The sequence below is a fragment of the Argiope bruennichi genome, chromosome 5 (assembly GCF_947563725.1).
Source record: "Argiope bruennichi chromosome 5, qqArgBrue1.1, whole genome shotgun sequence".
Lineage (NCBI taxonomy): Eukaryota > Metazoa > Arthropoda > Arachnida > Araneae > Araneidae > Argiope > Argiope bruennichi.
Genome location: NC_079155.1, coordinates 101,620,948 through 101,639,780, shown reverse-complemented (window position 1 = coordinate 101,639,780; position 18,833 = coordinate 101,620,948). Strand labels below are relative to the sequence as shown.

The following is an 18,833-nucleotide window of genomic DNA, read 5'->3' as shown; positions in this document are numbered from 1 at the left end:
CAATTAAAATGATGGGTTTGAAAATGGCGCAAATAGCGTCCTATTCTGACGTCATTTTGGTGATCCAGTTGGAAAACAAAGAAAATACTTTTTTTTTTTAAATTTAGTTCTCTTTCCTATTTTTCCATTTTCAATTTCAAGTGCTTTGATTTAATAAATTCAGAACACAAAATTAGCTTTTATTAATCTCTAAATTCATTTTTTCACTTCATCTGTTGAATACAATGTATTTTTAAATATTTGTTTATGAGCAAAGTACCAAAATCATGCATAGTTCTATAATTCTAAAAGAAAGAATAAATTTTTGAAAGTATATCGTGTTTTATATATTTGTTTAGTGTTTCCCGACACCTGTTCGCCTGTAAGTTCAGGTCTTTGATGATCGATCAATAAACCTGTAGTGGCTGCTAATTTACCAAACGTTATTTTTTTCTGTTCAAGTTATTTGTAAAGTTATAAAATTTATCTGTAAATGGGGGAGAAAAAATAATGTTTTTTGATGCAGCAACCACAACAAGTCATCAAAAAAAAAAAAAAGTTTTATTAACTGACATTTATTATAGATCAAAATGGCAATGCTAAACTTGCATGAGTGCAAAAAAATATTTCTAAACAAACAGTGAGCTACTTAAATTATATACCAAATTATATTTTTGTTAATCAAAATTTTATAAAATCTTAAAATCAAATAATGTCTACTACAGGAATTGAAAATCCTCGACCTGAAACAACTTTTGAGTTGTATGAAATGTTCTTAGCTTTTTTACAGGTAGAATAATATTTCTAAAATTAAGAATATTTTGTTGAATTAACAGTCAAACTCAGTTTAGATGTGAATTTGCATATTTTTAAAACAAATTGAACATTTTTATCGACATCTTTAATGAATGAGAATTCCTTGCCGTGTTCAACCAATACTTCATATTCGTAACATTTAAAGGCCGGGTGTTTGCTCATTCATATGTGAAATATGACTATTTTGCTTGAATTTTCTTTATTTCGTCGAATTCTCTTTACTGTGTTTCAAATAGATTTGTTTTTGTTTTTATAAATGTAGAAAACGTGAACAACTATTGCTAGACATGACATTTGATGGGTGGGGTCCCATGAAAATAAAAAGGAGTAATTTTCTGTCTTATGATAATCTTTTATTGAAAATCTGATATAAAATTCTTTCATAAAGGTAAAAAAATATAATAAATGTATTCAATATATATAGAGAGAGATATATATTTATTTAATTAAATATTTATTTAAGCAATTGATATGGTGTATGTGCATAAAATGTATTTTGCTGAGAATATGTTTTTATATTTAAAAATTATTATTCTTATATTAAATTAAAATTCTTGACTACATTCTTATGAAAGAGGTTCCTGACATTGATTTGCAAAACTGCCCAGATGGTGACAAAATCTCACCAAAATCAAATCATAGATAGTTATCATTGTAAGTATTCATATGATCTGCTATAGTAAGGAAATGTTAAATCTTCTAATATTTTAGAGCATTGCTGTTTACTTTATCTTGTTTATTAATTTTATTTATTTTAAATGCAATTTTTCAGTGTTAACTATTCTTTAATATTATTTGGATGTAAATACTTTATTTTTAATTTTAACTGTAGATAATTTAAATGAAATTCCTTCATTGAAATGTTTCTTACTGGTGTTCAAGATGAAATTGTCGTTTATCAAAGTTTGGTCTTAAGAAAAGATTCATTAATATTTGGTTTCCTCATTGTATTAATATTTGGTTTGCCTCAAAATGAGATGTAAAAACAGCTAAACTGTAATGTTGGTAATAAATATAATATATAGTAAGTATAACACTATTTCATGAATAACTGAAATATTACATTGTTTTACGAGAATATACTAAAATTATATTAATTATTGAAATTCTCAGAAACAAGTGATAGTTACTATAGATTGGAAAGTATCTGACAAAGCCCAACTGTTATGATTGGGTCATGTGTTTCTCTATTACATTGGTAGAAAATAAAACCTTTAAGCCAAAAAGGAATAAGCTAAATAACCAAAATTTGAGAAGCATTTTAGAACATTTAACAAATAATACTTATTGTAATTTTGCTCAAAATGATTAAACATGATAATTGTAACATCACTATGAGTATATCACTATGTTATTCTACTAATAATAATGCTCAAATATATATCTAAAATATATATTTGAGCATTATATATTATTATATATATATTTATATATATATCAAATATATATATAAAATATATATCTGTATATCTAAATACGCTTATAAAAAATATTTTTCACAACAATATTTTAGTCTTTCAAATAAGCTTCTTATTTTTTTTATTATTATTTCATTAGGCCCCTACATATCATTTGGCTTTGGAAGCTGTTTTAGTAGTATGGGTATTTTGGTTGCTTGTGCATAAAAGCTATAAACCCCAACGGCAAGAATTAACTGAACAGGTAAGTCATATTTCATTTTACTTTCTACATCCACAAAACAAAGAGAGAAAAATTAAAAGATAATATAAAGGAATCTAGAAAATTATTTTTTTAAAATGTAACAGTATAAAAATTTTTTAGCAATGTTACTCAGCATCATTATTATATTTATGAAATGATTTTATTACTCTAAATATTAGTGTAAACATTTGTTTCAAAAATAACTTTCATTTTTACCTGTATTGCTAATTTTTGAATTAAAAATATTTTAAATGTCTTATATATTTTTATGAAATTAAAAAATATGGTTTATTTTAAATTGTTCATCATTTTAATGTTACTAACTTTTTATTATGCATGAAATAGGAAAATAAATATAGCATTGTAAACTTGTTCATTTTTTTTATGGTTGAGTATTTATTGAATAATTTTAAAATGTCATTTCAGGAAAAGGAGCAATTAATTGCAGAGTGGACACCAGAACCATTAGTGCCACCATCAGATGAAAATAACCCGTGTCTAAAGCCAAGAACTATAACTGGGTATATTTAATGTTCAATTGAAGAAAATATATACTTTTTTTTTATTATCTTAATAATACAGTCAAACCTTGCGTAACTAGCCCAAAAAAAAAAAAAAAAATGTAAAGTGACTTGCTTAATGAACAATGTTTTGCAGAATGAGCAAAGAGACACCATGACATCACATACAGGATTCGCTTGCATCTGTCCATGTTGAATGTTGCTTAAAAACAACCCTTATATTTATAAACAATACTTTATATAGACTTTATATAAACAACCCTTATTAAGGAGTTTTAGCCAAATAGCGTTGTCAAACATGACTCCGAAGGCTTTGAGCTAGTACTTGTGGGTCCTTAATCAATGTTTTTGTATTTGGCCAAGATTATAAAGCTAAAGGTAGATATAGCAACATCGATATGCAAAATATTGATTATGTTTTCCCAAAGAGTTTATGAAACTGCATTTTGTATCATAATTAAAAGATTTTAAAAAAAAACTTTAGCCCTGATAAAACAGTAGCTAGGCCTGCTACTGATTCATTTAAAGATAATGTTGTGTCTCATTTTCGCCAAATTTTGAAGCTTAGTCAAAGATGAATGAATATCTTTAGACAATTTTCTTGTAAAAAAACATGCATTATAAATAATAAATTTCATTATTGTAAATTTGATTGAGATGTATGGAACACATTGTTTTTTTACATGGATTTTTATGGAAAAAATTGTTTTCCATTGTGAATAAGATTCAGGAACGAATTATGCTTGTTAAGCGAGATTCCAATGTATTAATTAATATCCTGATGATGTGTCCCATTGAATTCATGCTCTTTAAAATGTTGACACACTTTCAAGTTAGTTGACAGTTAAAATATAAATTTTAAAATCTTATCATTGCTTTTCAAAACTTCTATGTGTGGAAGAATGATGTAATGATAGTAGAATATGTAATGTAATAAATTCTGGTATGTATTTACTGCTGAATCTATTATATGCTGCTAAGATTACATTTTAAAAATTAGTTTATTCTTTTGCAAATTAAAATCATAAATATTAAAAGAATTTGACATAAAATAAATAAGAATAGCAAAATTTTAAGTGTATTTTAAATTTGCAAACCTTCTTCCTAATAATAAATCCACTACCTGTGTTTTTACTGAATTTACTTCTTTATCAGTATTATGTAAATCAGTTTTGTCAATTCAATTAAAATGTATATTTTAAAATAATTTTCAAGTAGGAAGGTTTTTAATGTTTTTCATTTTTTATAAATTTATTTGCTTTCTGATTTGCAAATTTAACTAAATTGAAATTTTTCTTTTCCTACCAGTTATTGTTTTTCTGTTTACTTCCACCTAATTCTTAAAGACTATAGTTTCTAACATTGTCTTATTTACTGTATAATAAAGAATTATTTAAATGCTTAGACAATGAATTTTGTATAAAGAACAAGTATAATTAATAGTTTGACTATTTATTTTAATGTCCAATATGTTTTGCTATTTTGAATTTTTTTTTTTTTTAAATTTGTTTGTTTGATAAAATTTGATGCATTTCACATTCCTGTTATAGCAAAGTTGGTAAGATTGTGATGGTGGATGGGAAACAATGTTTGAATGCAGCCACACATAATTACCTAGGCTTAGTTGAACATGAAAAGTTAGAAGTAAGTTTTATACTGAATAGTAATTTATGCTTTTATGTGGTATTTGAATGTTGTATATCCTTTTGTATTCCCTTTGCTGACATTTTAATTTTGATTTGTGTGGTATATATAAATAATACTTTAGTTTAAATAGAGTAATAATTTAATTTGGATTACTTATTATATAGAGAACAAATTTCTTGAGAAACTAATTAGCCTCAGTTAGTAGTTACATTTATAGAGGGCAATTAGTTTTAATTAATAAACAGTTTTTAGTTCACAGATGATCTAATATCTTTTCTAATCCTTTAAGGGAAAAAAAGACAGGGATCTATTTAAACATCTAGAAATATTTATGATCTACCTGTGCTAATCTCAAAAATAGCTCAAAGTTTACTTGTAACATTATGTGTTTTATATGCAGGAATGAAATTTCTCAAATGTTCTTATTTAAAAGTGTCATTTATTTTAAATTTTTTGTTATTAAGATTATTATTATATTTTCCATCACTATTGTTCAAACGAATTTTAGAAAACAATTTCCAGAAAAACATCACCAATATTAGTATCATAAATACATGTTTTATTATATTTGTTTTCAGTTGGTTTTCCAAGATAATGAACTTCAATTTGGCTCAAATATAAAGAATGTATATTTTTATATTTATTATGAAGAATATATATTTGAATAAATATTTGTTTCATGTGCAGTTACTAAGTTACAGAATTTATTATCAGTTTTAAAACTGAAATTTCTAAATTGAATAAGCTTTTATTTCTATCCATATTGTTAGATGTTTGTCGACAGCTGCGACCTTCAAGGATGTAAGCATGTAACTGTTATATAATAAGATACTTTTAAGCTCTTCTTACTTGAGTCCATAAATATTTTTTATTAACATAAATTATGATTGCTGATTATAGATAATTATCTATTAGCCATTTACAGCATACAATTGTTACTTCTTTCTTAAAAAATACCTGAACAATTCTTTTTCTCTATATCTGCGCTGAGAAAATTTTATTCCTTTGGCAAGTAAACTCTTAACTCATTGGTCCTAAAATTTTAGCTCATCTTTTGAAAAATTTAGATTTTAAATTAAATTATTTAACATTTTATTTAATTTTACTTTAAAAAGTAATGTCATATGTTTATTACTAGTTCCTTTGTTGGTGAATTAGTTCATTGTGAATATTGGTTGTGTTTAATTCTAATTAAATGAGTGTGATATTCAATATTGCACATAAATAATATTTTTTTATTCTTTAAAACTGCATTTGGATTTATTATTTTATGGCCATTAAATTTTGTTTCTCGTATTTCTTGGTGATATTAATTTTTTTAATCTATAAATTGAATAATTATTATAAATTTTATTAGCAAAAACTAGTTTTTATAATTGTTATTTATACTTAATATTTTTTATTACATTTTAATCTTTTTAAGTCTAATAAATCATTCATTTTTGTTTAACTATTCAGGAAGCAGCTTTACAATGCTTGAGAAAATATGGAGTTGGCTCTTGTGGGCCTAGAGGCTTTTATGGAACTGTTGGTAATATTCTATTTTTTTTTCTCCTGAAATTTTTTATTAATAGTACAGCTTGTTATAATTGTTTTTTTTTTCGATGAAAAGTAATACTTAATTTAAACATAATTAATAATTAAATTATTTTTCTTTATAATATCAGTATAAAATTTTCAATATTAAGGTAACTTCCAGGATCAATTAATTTGTAAATAAAATAATAAATAGGATTATAATGGAACCAAAAATGTTGGTAACAAGTTCTGCATGTGCATTTATAATTGACTAAATTGTTTCATTTTAAAACATTATCATATGGGAGGAATTTCGTATTAGTTTTTAGAAATGGGAAAAAACACTTAAAAATCATTTCTTTTTCTTTTTTTCTGTTCTATATGTGTTTTATTGATAGGAGATGCAAAATTTTAATTCTGTTTGAAAATATTACTCTTAATTTGTACAAAATAACTGTTTTTAGTAAATTAAAAAGATGTAACTTGAAATGGAAAGTGTGCTAATAATTTGATTCATAATAAAATAGTAAATTATTCTTTTTCTTTATCTCTTAATGTGATGCTGAATGAAATTGTTAAATATTAAAGAAGTTAGACTGAAATTAATTTTGCTGATTTACAAAATTTGTTTAGATATTCACCTGGAACTGGAGGCAAAACTTGCAAAATTTATGAAACAGCAAGAGGCTGTGTTATACTCATATGGCTTCTCTACCATCTCTAGTGCTATTCCTGCTTATGCCAAGCATGGAGATGTTATTTTCTGGTATTTTTGAAAACAATTTTATTATAACTTACATATTTTCAAATAGAAATGTTTCATTTTTATTGTGTGTAATGGCATTTCTTAGTTTTTGAAAAAAATAATTTGCAAAGTACCTGTACTTTCTTTTGTTCATCAAGTTGCTTACAATATACACTTATAACCATAATAGGAAGAATTGAAACACTTATGTGCTTTCTGGTGGGGAAAGTCCATTATCTGAAGGAATATGGCATCTACTTTACTGATTCAATATTTTTTGAAGGGGTTTTCAATGCAAACTAAACCTGGCAGATTTCTTGGGATATTGAGACAAAAACTGCACATAGAAATTTGAAATAAATTTAAATTAACTGATGACCACATGCCTTGCCTGTGGTTCATATTATCTAACCATCTATCCTTTTAAATGTCTCTCTTTACTACAATTACAACGTATTGGAAAATTGAATTCGAGATGAGATTTAGAATAATGGTAGTATGTTTTTAGGATGATCATTCATTAAAATATTAAAGTACAATAACCTGCCAATTTCAAGAAAATGACCTTCAAACTTTCACTATAGCTTATATACTAAAAATGTGTTTGGTTCTCTTAACGTCTGAGCAGTGCAATTGGTGAGGCATTAGCTCAGTATTTACGAAACACGAGTTTGGTCCTGAGCCAGCATTTTTAATACTTATTTTTTCTTTTAAAATTATTATAAATTAATTTATTAATTTGCAAATAGTTTTAATTAATATGTCTTCCTTTTTTATTTAAAAATAAATGTTTCTCATAAATGTCCCACTATAAGTTCTCATAATTCTTGAATTATAATTTAATTTTTAGTAATGTTAAATAATGATTTTTCACTGAACAGCATTTAATAGATCTGTTGGAAAATAAGCTTCATTTATATTTAAAAAATATTTGTCTTTCTTCATAAAGTTGGGCAGCTTATCAAACAACTTACTGTATCATGCTATTAAAAATTTTGGATAATCTATCTGTGCATTCAACAACTTAAAACCTGCTTTCTGTTTTTTTTTTTTTTTTCAATGATTATATTATTAATATCAGGAAGATTTACTGACATATTTAATAAATTATCAGCTGCACTTTTCAATTTCTAAAACTAATACATTGACAAATACATAGCTCAATCCATACCCCCCCCCCCCCCAACGTGTTGTCTGGGGATGTTGGCTTGGCAGTCAATGAGGATCACATGTCACACAATTTTATTAAAATCCAAAAATTTTAAATTTTTGATATTTTAGGATGATAATTGTTATTTAAATTATTTATTTTTCAAGTGCCATGCGAATGAACATAATTTTACATTAAAAAAATTAGTAACATATTAATTAAAATATAGTTGTTAATTTAAAAAAAAAAAAATTTTTAAGCCACATCTAACTTGATAATTATTTTTCTTTTAAAAATTAAATTATAATTCAAGATTTAGGAGAATGAGCATTTATTTTTGCTTAGAAAGCTATAAAATGTCAATTTGATATAATTTTGGAGGGGTGAGGGCGTACAAGATAGAAGCCTGGTCTTGCGAATACAAAGCTTATTCTTTACTGAAATTGTTGTCAGGATGCTCACAAACTACTAGCATATAGGCTATGCTGAACGTTTGAGGATCATTTTCTTGGAATAGTTTAGCTATTGTGTCCTAAAAATTTTAATGAATGGAGTTCCCAAAACTATACTAACAGTATTTTAAATCCCATCCCAAACTCAATTTTTCCAAATTGTAACTTCTTTTTGTAAGTCTTGCCATATATATGTGCAGTACCTGTCAAAATAGCATCAAATTCATTTTTTTGTCTCTCATTCATCTGATAGAGGAACTTTTTTACTGAAATTAACATACAATGTATATATTTAAGTTTTTGCTTGGTACATAAACCAATGATAATTTTAAAAGCAAATTTATTATTTCATTCAAAACGAGCAAACTTTAACAATAAATTGACATTTGTTAAAAGTATACAAAATATTACCATGCTTGAAGAAAATATGAATAATTGCATATTAATACTTGGTGGCAAATCCTTGACATTGATAAACGTTTTGCTCCTGCAAAGCATAGAGTCAAGAAGAATTTGAATGAAGGAGATAGGCATCTTCTATTCTTCTCCAAGTTGGGTGAACTTTTCATCAGCATTCATTGTATTTTTTTCTATAATGCTTCAGCTTATACCATATCCTCTTGATATGTTAAGATTTGAGGATATTGGTTTAACAGTCAAGGGCGATCACATGACAGTAGGAGAACCAGTTCTGAATGTGTTTGGATTAGTGTTTCGGATCATTATCCTGTTGGAAAATGAACCCATGACCAAGAGAATAGCATGCATACATATGCATGTTTTTCTGAAAGATGTTTTCATACTGAATCTTATTTATAATTCCCTGCATCCACTTCAGAGGGGTACATTCCCTCACTTTGACATTTCTAACCACATGCTTCATTGCTGGAATCTGGTATTTGAAGTCAAAATGAATGTCTTGGGAACCACAGATCTACTATATACCATCTGTACCAAACAACATGTGTTTACTCTCATCACTCCTAAAGAAATCTTCCCACTCTATCTTGTACCAGTCCCTGTGTGTCTTTACCTGTACCATTCATGCCTTGCAGTTTTTCATAGATATCATCTATGTGTCTTCCATTCAATCCAGCTGCTTGAAGTTCTATGCATTGTATTACAAATAGAGCATTTTAAGTTTTGAGGATCACAAAGCTCACATGCAATATCTGTATCTGTTAGATAGGAATTGATGCATGAAAGATATTCGACATTCTTGCTGAAAAGATGAAATGTAAAACATCTAAACTTAGGAACATTTTGCCCTCCTTCTTGATTAACCTCCTCTTCAATTTAATATATTTCATAGTCCAGTATATTAAATTATATCCTAAGTTTTAGAAGAAACTGATCTTTTAAATAATTAAATTTAATAAACTGGTAAATCTGTGTATTGTAGTAAATTATGAAAAAGTTGTAGATTATAAACACTTTATTTTCTTTTGAAAAATTTTAAATAAATAATAATAATAATTTTTCCATTTTAGTGATGAAGGAGTGAATTTTGCCATTCAAAAAGGATTAGTGGCTTCTCGTAGTCAAATTTTCTTTTTCAAACATAATAATGTAGATGATTTGGAAAGACTTCTAAAACAACAAGAGGAACGTGATAAACTAGTATGTAATGATTTTTATATTAAGTTTTCAATCATGCACAGTTTTTTGCGAGAAATTAACAGATGATTATTTATATGTTTGCAGAACCCTAAGAAAGCCAAAGTGACCAGAAGATTTCTTGTTGTGGAGGGTATTTATATGAATTTTGGTGATATATGCCCTCTGCCTAGAATGGTCAGTTTGTTTTTAATTTTATTATGTTTACTTTTTTTTCCCATATGCTTTCCATTTGTTTCAAATTGTTGCATTCAGTAATCTTATGTGTGCTAAATTTTAATAATTTTTATTATTTCTTTGGATTTTAAAAGAAATCTAAAATTTATATGCACTATTTATTAGAAGTTTTAGAAAATAAATTGTCTTCTGTAAAAAGTTAATATGAATTTAAGGATAACTGATTGCATGAATTATATATCTCAAATTTGCAACTTTAACAATGCAACGAAAGGTTGTTTTTTAATCCACATTATTAAATATAGAAATCATGGTATCTGATTTATTTTCCTTTAAGATTTAATTCAAAAAAGTTTTTAAAAGAGAGTATTTTCTATCTTATATCATCAAGAAAACATGTTATTATGCTTCATAGTTTTAAATTTTAAAAAAATTACCCAGTACTAACTTATAATGAGATAGTCATGAGCTTGTGTTACCAAATTAAAACATTCAGTTGTCACAGTCTTTACGAATATTAACCTAAAAATTATTCAATCCATTTTTAATTGCATGCAGCAAAAATAAATCACCCTGAATTGAAATAATATTGCATTGGAAAATATATTGGAAAAAAAATTGTTTTAGATCTAACTTTGAAGCAAGGCTTACAGATTTTCAGTCAGAAAAAGAAATTTTCTCTGTTGTCTTTATGAATTAAAGTTATTACTAAATGGCATGCAAATGAAAATAATCAAGTACATATTTGAGAAAATAATTTTTTGAAATTTCACTGAAGCTATAATACCAAAATTTTTTTAATGTTTGTTGACTGATAGTGAAGATATTGCAATATTTTTATAGTTTAAAGCAAAATCCTAAATTATTGATATTCCATTTGGATTGCTAAGTGGAAATTATTATTATTTGCTTGTACAATGAAATATTGATAAACATAAAAAGAAAAATGCTAAATTTTAAAAAAGTATATATGCCTTTGTTTGTTTTTTTAATCAGTTGCTTACAACCCTTATAAGTTTTGATATTATTGATTTAGCCTTTAATTCTTTCTTATTTTTGTCTGGACAAAGCATATTAGTATTTCAGACTAAAAAATGGTAATAATCTATGAAAACAAATTTCTTAGTAAATTGTAAAATAGACATTTTAGCTTTTTTTGAAAAATATCTTTAATTGCTTAATTGAAAATTTTAATGAAATATTAGTTTTTGCTAACCTTTTTTATGTTATTATAATTTAAAATTTTGTTTTTAATGTGATTTTAATTTATATATATAACCATTGTACTTTTGGAACTATTTTTATAGGTTGAGCTGAAAAACAAGTATAAAGTACGTTTGTTTATTGATGAAGCCTGTTCATTTGGTGTTCTAGGAGAAACGGGTCGTGGAATCACTGAGCATTTTAATATTCCTGTAAGGATCTGCAAATGTTCGTTTTTAATATTAAATATTTCTATAATATTCTTTATTTTTATCCACTGTTTCTTTTTTTTTTATTTTAATTTATAGATGGAAGAAGTTGATCTTATCACTTCTACACTGGAAGCTGCTATTCCAGGATATGGAGGTTTTTGTGTTGGTACATCTTTTATTGTTGATCACCAAGTGAGTATCTAAAAGCATGTCTTATATTTTGCCAGATATTTTGTCAATAATATTATTTTGAAAAATTAGCATTTCACTCCTTTTATTATTTTTTCCATATTACAAGTGACTAAAGTTATTGCTCTGTCAAAATTAAATGCTTATTTATTTATTCATTTTCATTTTAAGCGATTGTCTGGGCTTGGTTATTGTTTCTCTGCTTCCCTTCCACCATTTCAAGCTGGAGTTGCCATAGCTGCTTTAGAAATTTTGGAATCCAATCCAAGTAAGAAAACTGTTGTTATAATATCTATTATTTTTGATAATTATAATTTACAATGTGGAAGAAGAAAAGACAATGAATCTTGCATGCACTTAAATGAACTGCAATTCAATTATCTGTCATAAACAAGAATTGATGTTGTTGAATAAATAAAAATATTCCAGATTATAGGAAAAAATTATAGAAGATAAATTATAAGAGAGTACTTTTCATGTATTCATCCTACAATTTGTACAGGATTTGTCTTTAAAGACAAATTGTGTTTCAGTATTAAAAAGAAGAAAAATAATCTTCAAAAATTACTTATGTGGTTTTTTTGAAATCCTAAAGATAAATACTTAAATTAATTATTAATGTTGCAATTTTTTTTAATTAACATATAATATATACTAGGTGCCTTAGATGACCCTTTGTTTACCAAGTTTAATGATTGTTAAAAATTTCGTGTAACTTGATTTTAAAGACTTCCCTAGCAAAATTTTTGAACTTCAAAATTTGACAGACATATAACTGATAATATTATATAATCTTTAAGCTCTTCACTTCATTGTAATATGTATTTCTCTAATTTTATGTCTATATATTTATACATGATTTATATCATAGAAAAGAGCAACAGTTTTTAAAAATGGGCACATTTAAAAGTAATTTCATCAATATTGATTCCAACTTTTAAAGGTAAAATTTTCAATTTCTGTCTATTGCCATTTTATTTAAACTTAAAATAAAATATTGATTCTTAAATTTGGGAAAAAAAGAAGAAAAAAAGTGAATGTCCAAACTTATCTGAAAAATTTTCTTTATCTATTCTGCTATTGAAATGTGCATTTATTACAATGCATATATAAGTTTTGTGCTATGATTTTTTAAAGAATACTGGCATTTTAAATATATTACCTCACTTTAAAAACATTAGTGCCTTCTTTTCAAACTAATAATAAACCACTCTTTCTCTTATTATATAATCATATGCATTGTTATAACATAAGTATATTATTTTTTAACAAATTTTTTTTTCAGGCCTTGTCACAACATTAAAAGAAAATTGTGTCTACATGCATGAACTCCTAGTCAAGTAATTTTTATTAATACTTTTCATTTAAAAATGTTTAGGAGAAAATATTTTTTGAGATGAGATTTAAATTTTCTTATTTCTTTATTTTCAGGATGTCTGATCTCATAACACTTTCAGATAATTTGTCTCCTATTAAACATCTGTATGTTGCTGAACCGATGTCAAGAGCACAAGCTTTAAATAGATTAAATGGAATAGTTGCCTATGTAAGTATCTTTGTAATCGTTTTTCTTATATTTTTAATATTTCTTTTTTTAAATTATGCTATAATCTTTATAAAAGATATTAAATTTTAATTATTTAGGGCTTGTTATTGCTTTTACCATTTAATTCTAAGTTACTAAATATGATGTTCCCTAAATATGAAGCATATTGTTCATAAAAATTAGTTGCTTTCTTAGTGTTTTTGTGTAATACAATAATTGGAGTTGGTAGTGATGGCTCAAATGTTGTTATCTGATCTTAGATAAAAAATGTGAGACCCATCCCTGAATAACCTTCATGTGTCTTGAAAATGAAATGAGGGTTGAATTGATCTGGCTCTGATTAAACATTTAAATTTAAAATAGGAACTTCAGTAATACAGTATGTGCAAAAATATACAGTACTCTTATGAAAAGATGAACAAAATTACTTTGTCATCTGTGAGTTTATTTTTCCTCAAAAGAAATTAACATACATACATACACATTATTAGTGTGTTGATTTACCACGGTATGTATGCATAGTGTAAATGTTCATATCATTCACTCAGATTCTCAAACATATCCTGAAACAAAGGTTGCTGCAGACTCCTGCAATATAGATTATTTTTTCATGTAATGCAGGCACAATTCTTGGTGGATTTTCACAGTTGAACACACTCTCTATTAACATTCCCCATAAGCAGGCATCAGATGGTTAATATTGGAGGAATGGGATGGGGATGGGAAGTTAGTACCACATGAAATGATTCATCCTGGAAAGTTTTCCTGCAACATTTCTAGAGATGCTCAAGTGGTATGGCTGGTTGCCCTGTCCTGTTGATATCACTGTCTATTCATCTGAATGTTCCTTGCATGACAGAACCTTCTCAAATCCTGAAGAAATGGCTTGATCACTTATTAAACCGTCTTATTATACTTCTCTTGGAATTGTTCTGCCACCTTTTTTAAACTCAGTCCACCTTCACAGCCACTTCCTCATGAGTGAAAATAATACACTACAAATTCTTTTTCCACCATCGAGAGACCCATTTCCAACAACAACTACGCAACATAACTTCCTTTTCACTACTGTGAATACATGTGGCTAGATCTATGCTTCGTCGAAAAATGCGACCATGTGTTCGAGATGCACGAGTCTCAGTACTGTGTATTTTGGCGCATACTGTATTTCAAGGTTAATGTTTATCGAAGAAATTTCAGAATGAAAGGTATTCTACATTATATAACAAAAAGTTCTTGTACATCATTTTCCTGAATAATATAAAAAGTTAGATTTATATTATTCAAATTTGATTATAAGATTAAAAAGTTCTTGATGAATGTAAATTTAAGCATGGTGAATCAAATTTTTAGCCATTTAGCAATAATAATTTATTTCTTCAATTTTTATATTCCCAATCTTTGAAACCCATCCATTGAATAAAAATGAATAGATTTTCGTACTGTTCTTATCTATATATTTCACTATAACTTAACACTTATCTTTGTTAAGGAAATTACTTTTTGACTGCAGAAAATTTATGATGTTAGAACATACAAATAGCAGCATTTTCTGCAAACTTATAAGTTGCTGCCAAGACCTAAGTGTAAATGCATGATTTGAGTAAATCAAATTTGTAATGATGACATTTTATTCTGTATAGATACTTGTCTCTGCTTTTTGCTTGTATAAAAATACATAATAGATCAAATTGCTGGACATTTAAAATATATCGTCAAGTTTTAACCACTTTTAAATTTTATTATTAGAGATCTTGGAACTATGAAGAGTGCTGTAGATTTTAAAAGTACTGCTTAATGCGATTGAGGTTAATATTATGATTTGTTTATGTAATCAAAATCCTCTGTTCCTAATTAACATATTAAAGTGCAAGCAAAAACTTTTCATTGAATTATCAATTATCATCAATTATTTCATTGAATTTGATTATTACATTGCTTAATGTTATTACTTTTGAAGTTAATTAACCAATTCATCATTTTCAACTTACATTAATAATTGATGTTTGTGGAATTTCTTGCTACTTTAGTAAAGAAACATCTGGAAGGGTTTTTTTTCACATACAATATGATTAGCATTCTTTTATTTGGTTAAAGATTTTTAAATTGGTTAAATGGTGTATTGTACTACCGCTGGCTTGCAATATGTTAAGCAGACAGTAGCAAAATGGATTTTTTTTTTTTTTTTTTTAATGCAGCACAGCTGAAAATCATGAACTGTTCTTTGTAAAATTTTGAAAAATCATTATCTTTTTGTAAGCAAGATTAAAATATAAATATTAGTTATTGAAAACCCTCCAACAAACATCAAAATGTAGCAGTCACTTTATATTTTAAAACCTGGCATACAACATATTTCAATAATTTTTTTTTTAAGTTTTAGTTACAACAATATATAATTGAACCATTAATAATTAATGGTATAATTTTCAATAAGCAGTAATTATAGAAAATTTTTAATTGTTATTTTTGAAAATTATGTTGATACCCTGGATATAAGTGGGGTTTTTTTTTTTTCCCTTTTCTTTTGATATGATAATAAAATATAGTTGATTTCATCCACAATGGTAATTGTTGCTATTCGGTTAATGTTATCAAAATTCTTTAGTCCCAAAATCATCACATTAAGTGCATTTAAGATAAGATATTTTATATTATTTTAAACTTTTTAGGCCATGAAAGAAGGTGTAGCAATTGCAATTGCTCAGTACTTAAATAATGAAGAGCACAAACTTCCACCTCCAAGTATACGTCTTGTGGTAACTGCTGCAATGACTACTGAAGACATGGATCGTATTTTCACAGTGCTCAAGGAAGCTTCCAAGAATGTGACAGACTCCTAGGGATTTCTAAAGCTAATGTATTTATACATTGGGTCCATATTTTAAGCATTTTTACATAAAATATTTCAATCAATACAAATGTTGAGTTAGGAAATACATTCCAAATTAAGCATATATGATTGCACTGTATTGCATTTATTATTAGTAGTATTAATTTGCTGGCCATACTCTTGGTTTATCAAAATCGTTATGTTTTAACGATTTATTTTTTTGTTGCACAAAATTTTATGGTTCCATAATAGTTTTTTTTTTTTTTTATTTTTAAATGCTCAGTAATTAATGACTTGATATTTTTGTTTAAATATGATCTCCTTGTAGCTGTAGCTAATGAATAGAATATTTTTAAATCATGAAATCATGAAAATGTCTATGAAATTAAAGTAAAAGATATTTGTAAACTGTTAAATTGCTTTGGTGCTGATAAAACGCTTATAAATTAAGTATTTATTTAAAAAATGAGCATTACTTCATGACATTTTGATGTTTCATATTTTATTTTTATTGAACAAATGAAACATTATCATTTTGTTTTTACATTCTGGTGTGTAGATGCCATTTGCCACAAATATCAGCCATTGATTCATTACCTGAGTTAATTTATTAAAATAGGTAGCTATAAAGGTATAAGTATATGTGAAACAGGTGCTTTTTTATTACCATCTTCCTTTTGCACTTTTTTTTTTTAAATTATTCTATTCAAAGTAATTGCATTCATGTTGAATTACTATTTTTATTTTCTGAAATCTACTTAGTTTATATATATATATTTCATCAAAACATTAGTCATTAGTATTATTCTTTGATTATTTCATGAAGTTGGTGCTTAAAATGTGTATGAAAAATTACCAATGATCAATAATCCAAAAAGAGTTAATATGCTGAGTTTGCTGTTGCCAAAAAGAAATGAAAGTTTGATTTGAATTAGACTGCTGAAAAAAAATTTTTGATATTATAAATGAAATAATGGATACTATATGTTTAAAATTCCCTTTTCTTCTATAACTTAAATTTTACCTCCACTCTTCTTTATTGCAAGTATTAAAAATTGTTTCATTCTCGCTTGTTTCGGTTTCCTTTTTTAATCTTTTCAGTAAAATAGATATAAATAGCAATACTGTTATTTTAACTTTGAATTTGAAAATATTATATTTACCTATAAAAGATTCAAAAACAAAGTTATTCATTGAAAACACATTTAATTCAAATTTGTTGAGATATATTTCTAGAGTTAGTCTTTTTGAACTTAATTCAGAACTTATATAGAATTATAACACAGTTTGAGATTATGATAAACTATTATTCACGTTTGTGGGACGTTTTTCAAAGTTCAGTGAAGAAATGATTATTGAAACTATTTTGCTTAATGAAATTCAGATACCTTAAAAATCACATATTATGAAAAAAGAATTTCCCTATTGCACTTCTCATTGTTATTTGCACCTTTTAATCTCCCCCTCCCCCATTTTTTTTATAAAATTTATCCTATAATTCACAATTTAAAAATATTTAATGAAAAAATTTTTTTTTTTGCTTAATTAATAGTAGGAATATGCTAAATATCTAAACATAATAATTATATTTATAATCAATGATATATCTATTTAAATTTCATATTATATAATATATATATGTTTAAGATTCCCCAGAAGTAAAATGTATGAAAAATTACTTTAAATTAGGAAATTTTAGGGAAACCTGGAATATTACGTTATATTTGTTATGGGATTTGAAAAATCCACCTGTGGGTACATTAGTACAGCTTTGGTTGCTGGCTGTAATGTAAGAATTTTTTTTATATATATAATGATGAAATAAAATGATGGATTATGTATAATACTACTGCCAATGGCAGCTCATATTGACTTAACATTGAAAGCTACAAGTCTGATATGTGAATGATATCAGTTTTATTTCTTATGGCTATGAATGTAAAATTTAGCAAATGTTCCTCTTTTCCCCTCCAATGATTTTAGCAATTTTCTGTTTCAAATATCAGTTACATGGTTTACATTTGTATGAATATACCATGATGATGTTCCTAAATTTTATTTCACTTTTAAATATTTTAGAATCATATTTAGGACTGTTTACTAGTATTGTTTATTACATCACATGGAATTTTCTTAATCCATATTTTCAACTTAAATTGTTATTGGCTTTATTAATAACGATTTCCCAACTTAATGCACTATTTTTTTTATTTCAATTCATATTTTTTTTTCTGTTGTATTAAGTACCTGCAGTCTGTATTATAAAATTGGATTGTTTATACTGAAACATAGCCATTGTTATAAGTTGCTAGTCCTGATATCTAGGATGCCAAATATTGTTTGGAAATCTTTTTCCTATGATTAGTTTCCTGTATTTTGAATGTGTCATGTTACCTGTGTGCTAAATGTGTACAGAATCTATTCATTACTGTGGAAATTAATTTTTATAAATGGATTATTTAATTTTTATTTTTATAATTCATCTAGTCATCATTATTTTATCTAAATTTGTAGATATTATATCTAAAAATTAAGGTACTTGTTATTTCTCACAGTAATATTTATG

General features: G+C 26.0%; 1 protein-coding gene across 1 annotated transcript; it reads left to right on the top strand.

The window, feature by feature from the left end:
* The first annotated feature begins 583 nt into the window (after nt 1–583).
* LOC129968513 (serine palmitoyltransferase 1-like) lies at nt 584–16,955 on the top strand. Its single transcript, XM_056082482.1, has 14 exons — nt 584–769; nt 2,353–2,457; nt 2,884–2,978; nt 4,529–4,622; nt 6,084–6,156; nt 6,777–6,909; nt 9,981–10,110; nt 10,195–10,284; nt 11,592–11,699; nt 11,796–11,891; nt 12,060–12,156; nt 13,174–13,228; nt 13,320–13,434; nt 16,107–16,955. Exons 1-14 carry the CDS (start codon nt 692–694, stop codon nt 16,275–16,277), a joined length of 1,440 nt encoding a protein of 479 aa, XP_055938457.1. The 5' UTR covers nt 584–691; the 3' UTR covers nt 16,278–16,955.
* Nucleotides 16,956–18,833: the final 1,878 nt, after the last annotated feature.

Excerpts from the sequence above, each read along its gene's own strand:
- LOC129968513 (XM_056082482.1), top strand. The coding sequence starts at position 692 with ATGTCTACTACAGGAATTGAAAATCCTCGACCTGAAACAACTTTTGAG. Across the intron at positions 770-2,352 it reads TGTTCTTAGCTTTTTTACAG|GCCCCTACATATCATTTGGC; the intron begins GTAGAATAATAT and ends TTATTTCATTAG. Across the intron at positions 2,979-4,528 it reads AAGCCAAGAACTATAACTGG|CAAAGTTGGTAAGATTGTGA; the intron begins GTATATTTAATG and ends TTCCTGTTATAG.